Below are 11231 nucleotides of genomic sequence, written 5' to 3' on the forward strand. Positions count from 1 at the left end.
CTCAAAAAAAAAAAAAAAAAAAGTTAACATCATTAACAAAAGCCTAAAGCACAGGCTACCATAAGTTACAAGACCCAAAGAAATGACTTAGCAGCAGGTCTGAACAAGAGCTGGGGAGTCAGCCTGAGTTAAGGAGACTAAGGAAGGACACAGCAGAGCCCAACACTTGGTCTAACGGTTCTTCCGTCAGAGACATACAATGGAAGGCCCATTTCCCAGCCCCACAGAAAAGCATGAAGAGGCTGCAGTGCAAAGCACAGGATACACTGATGAGGTCCCCTTCCTGTAAGAAACCTCGCATTGCAAGCTCATCTTCTGCAGATCTTCTCCTCTGAAATACACAAAGAAATGACATTACTTAAGCCAGATCCTCAGAAAGGTCTCCATCGCTTCTTTCTCTTTCAGTTCCTTTTGAGATTTTTGAGGCCAACCACAATATTCAAACACTGAGAACTATGGCAAAAGTAGGTAACCCGAGCCACTTGAGGGGAATGAGTGATAATCACGACTTTCCATCTCAAGAGACTTTTCCACAGTCCTCTTCTCTTCCTCTTTCCCTCCCTTCTCTGAGGAACATTCAGACCCCTCCCAATCTCACCCAGCCAACATTTCCACACTCATCTTCCATGACAGCTCTCTGTGGTCCAGCAGGACCAGACTAACTCCTGCTTGGATATATCTCTGCTCACACATTTCCCTTTATCTCACATTCCCTGAACTAGTCATTTAAAGTCTCTCCATCCTTCCAGGATCAATCCCAATGCCTGTCTTTCCTACGAGCTTCTCTCACTAGAATTAACCACTCCTTTTGTATAACCACAGCTTATTTATTCTTCTACTGCCAGATACTGGGTCAGTTATCTTATATCCCCTGCTAGGGAACTCAGTCGTGCTTGGCACTTGGCACAGAGCTTGGCACTCGGCACAGAGCTTGGCACAGTAAGCCTCTCTGTAAATACATGCTGGACTGAAGATAAAGGTGAACCATGGTATTTTACAAAAGGCTGTGGCTTAGTTACTGTGGCTGTCTGGAATAACCAAATGTCTTTCAATTCACAAAAAACTAATGTAAAGACAGCTTTCCAAGGAACATCTTCACTGTGCAAAGCTGATACGTCCAGAAAAGGAAAACTATTAACAACAAGCATCTAAGAGCTTCTCTCCCCAACTCTCTGTTGGGATCCCACCCCATGGATGTTTCCGATCCTACCATATGCCAACTGTTCCCTCTTTCGGGAGACCTGGACAGGGTGAAAAGTCTACATACACATCCAGGCAGCAAACTTCACAGCAGACAAACAGGAGTCAAAGGGGTAACCTCACTGTAAAGCAAAGTTCTCTGGTGGAACAAAGGGTCCCACAGCTCCCCCCACCCCACTGGGCTCTAGTCCATGGCCCCAGCTGTAGCCCTTACCAGCTCTCCTCCAGGAAGGTTCATGGACGAGAGCAGCAAGACCGAATCCAGCCTGGAGTTGGTCTCCACCTTCCACCTCTTCTGTTGAACCTATAAGCCAAGTTCCACACCTGGACACATGCTCCAGGGACAGGAGTTCACATCATAAGTAACCAGTAAGGCTGGGTGCAGTGGCTCACGCCTGTGATCCCAGCACTTTGGGAGGCCGAGGCGGTGGCTCACTTAAGGTCAGGAGTTTGAGACCAGCCTGACCAATATGATGAAACCCTACTAAAAATACAAAAATTAGCCGGGCGTGGTGGCAGGTGCCTGTAATCCCAGCTACTTAGGAGGCTGAGACAGGAGAATCGTTTGAACCCGGGAGGCGGAGATTGCAACGAGCCAAGATCGCGCCACTGCACTCCAGCCTGGGCAACAGAGTGAGACTCCATCTCAAAAAAAGAAAAAGAAAGTAACCAGTGATCCCAAATCAAACAAGCCACATCTTTACATCAGAGGCCACACAATAGCCAAATGCAACGAATGCCTTTTTCATGTAACTACAAGTGGAATGACTGTCCCATGAATGAAATCGCCAGCCTGCCTCGACTTTGTAAACACCAATCTGATATCGACGTTACCTCTGTGATTCTTCCCACTACAATGTCTCCTACTTCACCAATGTATCTGAAAGATAAAACACAAGGGATTCGTGCATCTGTGAGCAGACTTTCTGACAGGACCACACACCATTTGAGATGTCGGTTCAACAGAGTGAAAGCCTTGAATAGGCATCACATTCAGCAAATTTGTGTAACTGTATTGTCTGGACTTGTTTTCAGAAATTGCTAACTTCAAACGTTCCTCCATGTATAAAGTCTCCATTAACTATCTTCCAACAAATCGCTATTCCAAGTAGTTCATTTAGATGAAAAAAACCCCTATTTTGTTCAATTACATGACACTGAAAAACATGGACTATTTTCCTATGGCACATGGATGAGTTCTGCACCAGCCAAAGGAAGAGAAAGGAAATCTGAGCCAGACGCCAACCACATGAGTCTGCTCATGTCACCTCTACTCACTCACTGCCTGCTCCTCTCAAGCCCCTTTGCTAGCTCCTCATCCACAATTCTAATGAGATGTACTCGGAGCTGAGGCCAAGTCCTTAGACCTCCTCACTTTGCAGCCACTCAATCTAATACCATTAAAATACCACTCTGTGCTGTCACTGTGCCACTCTCCTGAATTCCAAATCCTTCTCAACTGCCAGCTACCCAACTCTGCCATTGAGATGACTATTAGGCATTTTCAAATGTATTACGCCCAAAACTAAGCTTTCTCGCAGCCCCCTCCAGTCCTCCATAGCAAACTGAGATAGGGGATGAGTTATCCCCATCTCAATCAATGGTGACTCCATCCCCAGTTGCTCAGGCCAGTAAACCTTGGAGAGTTCTTTGATTCCTCTCTCTCTCTCTCATACTTCAGGACAAGTCCAGTAGCAAATCTTGCTCACTCTACCCTTAAAACATATGCAGGAAATAAAAGGCATCCAAATTGGAAAGGAAAAAGTAAAATTATTTCTATTCACAGTTGACTGGGTCCTATGTACAGCAAAGCCCAAAGAATACAAAACCCAACACCTTTTCATGATTTCAAAAAAACACTCAGAAAATAAAATCTATGTGGATTCCAATCACTCCTCCACCTTCCACTGCTACCAGCTTAGTTGAAGCCACCATCACTTCAGATCATGAGTATGGTCCCTAATCCACTTCCCTAAGCTTGCTCTATCCCCCTTCAATCTCCCATCAGCAGCCACAGTGAGCTTAAGTCCAGATCAAGTCTCTCCCCTGCTCCACCCCTTCCAGCGGCTTCCCAGATTATGCAAAGTAGAAGCCAAAATGCTTACTCTGGCTACAAGGCAGGCCCATGTCTGCCCACCTCACCTTTCTGCTCGTATCTGCCCCTACTCTCTCCCTCACTCACTCTGTTCCAACCTCACTGGCTTGCTTTCTGGGACTAACCTTCATTGAATGCTTCTAGGTATCAAGCCCTGTGCTAAATACTTTACATGCACCATCTCACTGAATTCTAAAGAAAATCCTAGGCCAGGCGCAGTGGCTCATGTCTGTAATCCCAGCACTTTGGGAGGCCAAGTGGGGGGAAATATTCTGAGGTCAGCAGTTCAAGACTAGCCTGGCCAACATGGTGAAACCCTGTCTCTACTAAAAGTATAAAAAAATTAGCCAGGCGTGGTGGCGAGTGCCTGTAATCCCAGCTACTTGGGAGGCTGAGGCCGGAGAATCGTTTGAACCCGGAAGGCAGAGGTTGCAGTGAGCAGACTGTGCCACTGCACTCCAGCCTGGGCAACAGAGTGAGACTCCGTCTTAAAAAAAAAAAAAAAAGAAAATCCTGTGAAGTAGGCCATGCTATTATACTCACTTTGCAGAGGAGGTAACCAAGGCTTGGAGTGGTGACATAACATGGGAAAACCTCTGAAGCCTGCACTGATCTGCACCACCCCACCTACAGTCATGGTCAAAACATCAGACTTACAGCATGACAGGGCAGGCAGGGGTGGGGTAGGGGATATGGAGGGGGCAGAAAAAGCCTGGTTGTACAACCTGGATGCCACAAGAAAGGGAATACACACCTTTTGTTCTCACCTGGTTTTCAAAGCTTTCACACAGATCAACTTGTTTACTCTCTCCACAGAGCCAGCAACAGATGCAATAAGCTTCTCTTCTCCCATATACGTTCCGTGGCCCCTGATGCAAGCAAGGTAAAGATACAAAGAAAGGATATCAGGGTAACTCGAGGTGACCTCTCTGCTTTCAAGAACAATGTGTTCCTCAAAGCTGACAAGCTCCCCCTGCAAAGCCTGGCTTCTGTGCTGGCTGGTTCCTCTGCCTTCAGTGCTCCTTCTCCAGACTGGCTACTTAATCACTCCTGGCAGGTCTGCTCAGGTGTCACTTTCTCCCGCAGGCCTACCTTGACTGTGCCATTGAAAACACAGCTCACCCCGTTGCCGCCACTCCCCCCACATTCCACTGACCCTGCTCCACGTTTTTCCCCCATTGCGTTATTGCCTAACATTCTCCATTAGAATTCCACCAGGACAGAGATTTTTCACTCTGCCGTTATATCCTAACTGCACGAAATAGAAATATATGTTGAAAGCATTAATGAAAGAATGAATCTTAAGATTTCCTGGCCAGGTGCGATGGTTCACGCCTATAATCCCAGCACTTTGGGAGGCCGAGGTGGGTGGATCACGAGGTCAAGTGTTTGAGACCAGCCTGACCAACATGGTGAAACCCCGTCTCTACTAAAAATACAAAAATTAGCCGGGCGTGGTGGCAGGCGCCTGGAATCCCAGCTACTCGGGAGGCTGAGGCAGGAGAACTGCTTGAATCCCAGAGGTGGAGGTTGCAGTGAGCCTAGACTGTGCCACGGCACTCCAGCCTGAGCAACAGAGTGAGACTCCGTCTCATTAAAAAAAAAAAAAATTTCCTAGGGGCTGGGCATGCCTGTAATCCCAGCACTTTGGGAGGCCGAGGTGGGTGGATCACGAGGTCAAGTGTTTGAGACCAGCCTGACCAACATGGTGAAACCCCGTCTCTACTAAAAATACAAAAATTAGCTGGGCATGGTGGCAGATGCCTGTAATCCCAGCTACTCAGGAGGCTGAGGCAGGAGAATCGCTTGAACCCAGGAGGCAGAGGTTGCAATGAGCCGAGATCCCACCACTGCTCTCCAGTCTGGGCGACAGAGAGACTCCATCTCAAAAACGAAAAAAAAAAAATTTCCTAGGATCCACTAGCCTTAAACTAACAGGTTAAAAGGCAATGCTATGAATGCTGTGCCCTTTATATATATACATGTACAGAAAAAAAAGGTTAAAACGCTAGTGTTATCTATGATGATGATATAATGGCTGGTTTTACTTCTTTTCTTACATAATTATCTCATTTAATCCTCATTACCGTATCATACTCTTATTATCATTATCTTACAGATGAGGAAACTGACCGTGGAGAGGCAATGCCGCTAATAAGATGTGATGGTAGCAGGACTGGAACCCCAACTGTCTGACTCAAGAGCCTGCCCTCTTAACTACAACACACTGTACTGCACCCCTTAGATTCAAAATGTGTATAAATGGGTGCATTCAGCACAATGTAACTGTTTGCCCTAAGCTCGAACAATTACGGATTCTAAACTGAAGAGGAGGCGGCCAAGAACACTCACCGTCCCCTCAGAGAGCTGAAAACTGGAAAGACAGCCTGCGCCTAACTCTCCACGGTTTTCCAGGTCTCCTACAAGGAAGGCTCAAAGATTTGGACTTCAGGCAGAAGACCCAAAAGTCACAGCCACCAGAGGTTAGGAGTGGAGGGTTTCAGGGAGCTGAGACAAATGCAGAAGGAGACACACAAGACGCAGGGAGCAAGAAACACGAGGCTGGGAAGGGAGGCGAGTAGGATGCGCAGACGAAGTGCCTGGGGTCCCGCGGGGAGTTAGACACACAGGGATACGAGGCCTGGACCACGTGCAGAGAGCCCTGAAGCCGCTCTGTGAAGCCTCGACTCCCCCAAGTCCCCACGTACCGCATGAATCCCGTGTCCGTAGTGATTGTGTCCCCCGGCACCACTAGATGTTTCTTAGTGTCGCGACCCAGTCTCTCGCTAAGGGGCTTGCGAGCCGCTGGAAGCCTCATCTCCATCGCCATCTTGGCGCCAACGAGTTGCGCAGGCGCAGCTCAGCCGGGAGCCGCGATATCCGACTCCGCAACTCCTGGCCGCGTTCGGAGGGGCGGGGAAGGGCGGGGACTCAGAGCAGCTGCCAATGAGAACTCACGGCCTAGAGGCCATGTTTACAATTGGCAACAATAACGCGAACCCGAAGGGAAGGGAGCCGAGCTGCCATGTTTACTGTTGGCAAGGGAGCACCCGTGGAATAATACAATCTCACGTTGTGTGGCGTGTGACTTTTTACCAAAACTGTCTTGTACTCACCATCCCATTTATTGTTTACAAGGGTTAGCGATAATTGAGAAACGGACCTCTGAGTTTCTGTCCAATTCTAAGCTGCTGAAATCCGGTATTTTCTAAGAGAGAGCTCAAGAGAATGGAGAGATGGGATCTACAGAAAACACTATTTGAACAGAGAGAAGAGCCCCTTTCCACACGGTTCCTAGTAGCCCCAGTATTCTACATTGCTGCCGCCCCGTGGGTGCTGGCTCAGCATCATCATCTATACCTCCAAATCGGGCTCCAGATACTTCTCACTTGGTTCTGTTCTTTCATAACGACTTCTTTAAGCAAGCTAATTTACTCCAATATTTCTTTTGGAAACAAGTTACAAATCGTCTAACAATATAGGTCAAACTTTGCAAGCCAGGTATATTTGGTAGGGAAGGGAAGTGCACACATAATACAAAAATGGCTTGCATTTAGTTACATAGCAAGTTGAGCGCTCTGTGTGTGCCAGGCGCTGTTCTAAGGATTCAGCAGGGAACAGACAGATGTCTCTGGGTTTTGCTGCGTCTCTGTTTTAACAGGAGCGTACTCCTCGCCCCTTCTCCCCGTCCCCCACTACCGTCTCCCTCTCCTTGCCCTGCATTCACAAGAAACTAATTGCGAATGGTAATTCCCCATGCACAGGGACTCTAAGAGGATTAAATGAAATAATTTGCATCAGCTGTGGTCAGTAAAGCAGGTAAACCAAGTCTGCCTCCTGAAGAAAGATCCATCGAACCAATTGTTTTATAAATCTCCAAAGCGACAGCATTTCTTCCACTTAAGCAAGGCGCACGACCACACTTAAGAAAGTCAGCCCTGCCAGGCAGTCCATGACGTGAATGTTAGTGCCCCAAGGCCCTGGGTAAGTGGGCGGCCAGACCCTCGCCCTCCGCCGTGCTTGGAGGAAGGCGCTAGAGCCCAGCCCCTTGGCCCAGTCCTGCCGCGGCCATAAGAGGGCGATGGTGTCCTTTGAGCCCGCGTAGCCCAGCGGCCAGGAAGCCAGGCCCAGCGAGCGGCCCTAGGCGGAGTGAGAGTGTAGGCCTGACACCATCCAAGTTCTTCCCGGGAGGGAGAGATGTCGCCTTTACCCCGCGCGTTCTCACAGCGTTCACATTCACGGAGCCTGTCACGAGGTTGGCATTGTGGATACCAGTTTATGGAGGAGGAAATCGAGGCCCCAAAAGGAATGGAATTCACATTAGCAGATGGCAGCAAAGCCGATGTGTGTTCCAACTGCATGCGATTTACCCCAGAGCCTGCACCCTTTACCAAACATAAACCGAGTGCTTCGGCTGGTCCTTTGCTGAGTGCATTACAAATACTATGTTGTGTATTCCTCACTTTCAGCCCATCTTCGAAGTAGGCATTGCTATCCCTGATGATCACTTGGGGCCACCGAGCCCCCCACACAGACCTGTAGCTGGGACTAGAATCCAAAACAGCAGACTCCCCCTCCCCCATCCTCTTTCTGCATCATCACACGCACCTTTATTTATTTATTTATTTGTTTATTTATTTATTTATTTATTTTGAGACAGGGTCTTTGTCACCCAGGCTGGAGTACAATGACACGATTATGGCTTACTGCAGCCTTGACCTCCTGGGCTCAGATAATCCTACCACCTCAGCCTCTTGAATAGTTGGGACTACAGGCACATGCCACCAGGCTCGGCTAATTTTTTGTATTTGTTTTGTGAAGACAGGGTTTCACCGTGTTGCCCAACCTGATCTTGAACTCCTGAATTCAAGTGATCCGCCCATCTTGGCCTCTCAAAGTGCTGGGATTATAGGCATGAGCCACCGAGCTTACCCCTTTACCACCAGTAGACAAGTGGGTACCCGGAGACAGAGCAGCACATCCCAGGGGGCTTGTAAAAAGTATAGATTCCTTAGGCATTGAGGCTGTAAACCCCAAATATCTGAGACAGGTCTCAGTTAATTTAGAAAGTTTATTTCACCAAGATTGAGGACGTGTGCCTGTGGCACAAGCTCAGGAGGTCCTGACAACATGTGCCCAAGGTGGTTGGAGCGCAGTTTGGTTTTATACATTTTGGGGAGACATGAAGCATCAATCAACATATGTGAGATGAACATTGATTCAGCCCGGAAAAGCGGGACAACTCTAAGCTGGGAAGGGGCTTCCAGGTCATAGGTAGATAAGAAACAAATGGTTGCTTTTTTTTTTTTTTTGAGTTTCTGATTAGCGTCTCCAAAGGAGGCAATCAGGTATGCATTTATCTCAGTGAGCAGAGGGGTGACTTTGAATAGAACAGGAGGCAGGTTTGCCCTAAGCAGTTCCCAGCTTGACTTACTTTTGCCTTTAGCTTAGTGATTTTGTGGCCCCACAATTTATTTTCCTTTCATGAGGTTCTGCAAAGGTAAGGTCCAGAAGTCTGTGCGTGTTTTAACTCCCTATGTAATTTCAGTGGCGGAAAAGGTCTTAACATTCACTGATGCTACCACATTTGTGCATCTCTGCAGCCACTGCCCTAGGCCGATCAACAGCATCTCTTACCAGGGAGATAACCTCCTAGCTTGTCTTCCTAATTCTACTTTTGTCCTTCCTTCATTCAATCTCCGCACAGCAGCCAGAGGGAGCTTTAAAAACAGATTAAATCACTTCCCTGCTTCCAACACTTCTAGACTCCCGCCTGTCTCTGACCTCTCATGCTCGTCTTAACCCACTGCATTACTCACTATGCTGCAGCCAGACTGTTACCGGTGGAGGGTGCCCAGGTTCTTCGCGTCTTGGACAAAACGCACAAAGCAAGGAAAGAATAAAGCAACAAACGCAGAGATTTTTTGAAAACGAAAGTACACTCCACAGGGCGAGAACGACCCACGCAAAGAAACTCAAGAGGCTCCTTATAGAAGTTTCTGGGGTTTAAATAACTTCTAAAGGCTTCCCATTGGTTATTTGCAGAGAAGCCGCCCGTGATCAGTCTGATTGGTTGTGGAAAGTGACCAATGAGAGGCTGAAGTTACAAGTTACGCCCTACGCATATGTCTGATTGGTTGTGGAAAGGGATCAATCAGAGGCTGAAGTGAAGTTACCGAGTTATACTCCTATGCAAATGAAGACTTGGCCCCCCCTCCCCCGCGAGCAGCCTGACTGGCTGTGGGAAGAAGGGACCGATTAGAGGTACTTTCAGTTTTTCATCTGCCACACAGAAAAGCCAGGATTGCAAAGGGAGTAGCCTCTGGTCCTTTTGTTACTTGGATGGGGAAAGTTGGGGTTTTCCTTTTGATTTACTTCTAGAAAGTCAGTGTGAATCAGCCTTATGTTCCCTGCCTCCAGACCCTATTCTCCTGCCTCAAGACTAGCTGGCTTCCCCTCGGTTCCACAGCACCAAGCTCCTCATCACTCCAGGGCCCTTTACTCTGGTCTATTTCTTTCTTTCTTTTTTTTTTTTTTTTTTGAGGCGGAGTCTCGCTCTGTCGCCCAGACTGGAGTGCAGTGGTGTGATCTCGGCTCACTGCAACCTCCACCTCCCGGGTTCACGCCACTCCCCTGCCTCAGCCTCCTAAGTAGCTGGGACCACAGGCGCCCGCCACCCTGCCCGGCTACTTTTTTGTATTTTTAGTAGAGACGGGGTTTCACCGTGTTAGCCAGGATGGTCTCGATCTCCTGACCTCGTGATCCGCCCGTCTCGGCCTCCGCTGGGATTACAGGCGTGAGCCACCACCCCCGGCTACTCTGGTCTCTTTCTGCATGAATTCTCTTCACTCAGGCTTTTGTGTGGCTGGCTCCTTCTCCTCACTCACGGCTTGCTCAAACATCACTTCCTCAGAGAAGACTTCCCTGATCACCTTATCTGGAATAACTCTCCAGTCCTTTTTTTTATCCCTTGATCCTATTTTACTTCTTGTCGCTGATTTTTCTTTTTTTCTTTTTCTTTTTTTTAAGATGGAGTCCCGCTCTTGTTGCCCAAGCTGGAGTGCAATGGCGCAATCTCGGCTCACTGCAACCTCTGCCTCCCGGATTGAAGCGATTATCCTGCCTCAGCCTCCTGAGTAGCTGGGATTACAGGCACCCATCACCACGCCCGGTTAATTTTTGTATTTTTCAGAGAGACGGGGTTTCACCATGATGGCCAGGCTTGTTTCGAACTCCTGACCTCAAGTGATCTGCCCACCTTGGCCTCCCAAAGTGCTGGAATTACAGGTGTGGGCCACCGTGCCTGGGCTTGAATTTCTTTTCTGTTTTCTTTTCTTTCTTTCTTTTTTTTTTTTTTTTTTTGTTCATTTATTGCGGTCTCCCTCCACTAGAACATGCATGTGCTGAAAACAGGGACTTGATCTGTTCTGTTCATCATATATCAATGCTTAGAACCAGGCCTGGCACACAGGGCAGCTATAAAATATTTGTTGATAAAACACAATATACTTACAAAATACAGGTTTGTTTGTCTGCTCATCGCCTGTTTTCCCACCGGATATGAACCCCACAAATACCCAGACTGTCCATTTTGTTCACTGCCTGTTTCCTATGTATGCTTGATATAAAGTAGGCCCTTATATTAAGCACGTCTTTGCTTTTTTTTTAAGATGGAGTCTCGCTCTGTTGCCCAGGCTGGAGTGCAGTGGTACAGTCTCTGCTCACTGCAACCTCTGCCTCCCGGGTTCAAGCGATCCTTCTGCCTCAGCCTCCCAAGTAGCTGGGATTACAGGTGCCCGCCACCACACCTGGCTAATTTTTGTCTTTTTAGTAGAGATGGGGTTTCACCATGTTGCCCAGGCTGGTCTCGAACTCCTGACCTCGTGATCTGCCCGCCTCAGCCTCCCAAAGTGCTGGGATTACAGGCATGAGCCAC

At 48.1% G+C, this 11231-nt stretch overlaps 2 protein-coding genes across 4 annotated transcripts in view; both read right to left on the reverse strand.

The window, feature by feature from the left end:
* Window positions 1–6151, reverse strand: part of EXOSC2 (exosome component 2) — an 11526-nt gene extending 5375 nt beyond the window's left edge. For 2 of the 3 annotated variants that reach the window (XM_011931197.1, XM_011931198.1), the window contains exons 1-5: window positions 6004–6151; window positions 4063–4164; window positions 2035–2080; window positions 1415–1504; window positions 266–331 (exon numbers count right to left, since the gene is read on the reverse strand). In XM_011931197.1, coding sequence (XP_011786587.1) covers window positions 266–331; window positions 1415–1504; window positions 2035–2080; window positions 4063–4164; window positions 6004–6125 — 426 coding nt within the window. In that variant the 5' untranslated portion in view covers window positions 6126–6151. The remainder of the gene's footprint in view (window positions 1–265; window positions 332–1414; window positions 1505–2034; window positions 2081–4062; window positions 4165–6003) is intronic. The other variant, XM_011931199.1, reaches the window with a different exon arrangement.
* A 1044-nt stretch (window positions 6152–7195) lies between these two features.
* Window positions 7196–11231, reverse strand: part of PRDM12 (PR domain containing 12) — a 25936-nt gene continuing 21900 nt past the window's right edge. Inside the window, exon 8 of the mRNA XM_011931435.1 lies at window positions 7196–7435. Within this exon, the coding sequence (XP_011786825.1) occupies window positions 7196–7435 (240 nt within the window). The remainder of the gene's footprint in view (window positions 7436–11231) is intronic.

The sequence above is a fragment of the Colobus angolensis genome, unplaced genomic scaffold (assembly GCF_000951035.1).
Source record: "Colobus angolensis palliatus isolate OR3802 unplaced genomic scaffold, Cang.pa_1.0 Scaffold9, whole genome shotgun sequence".
Lineage (NCBI taxonomy): Eukaryota > Metazoa > Chordata > Mammalia > Primates > Cercopithecidae > Colobus > Colobus angolensis.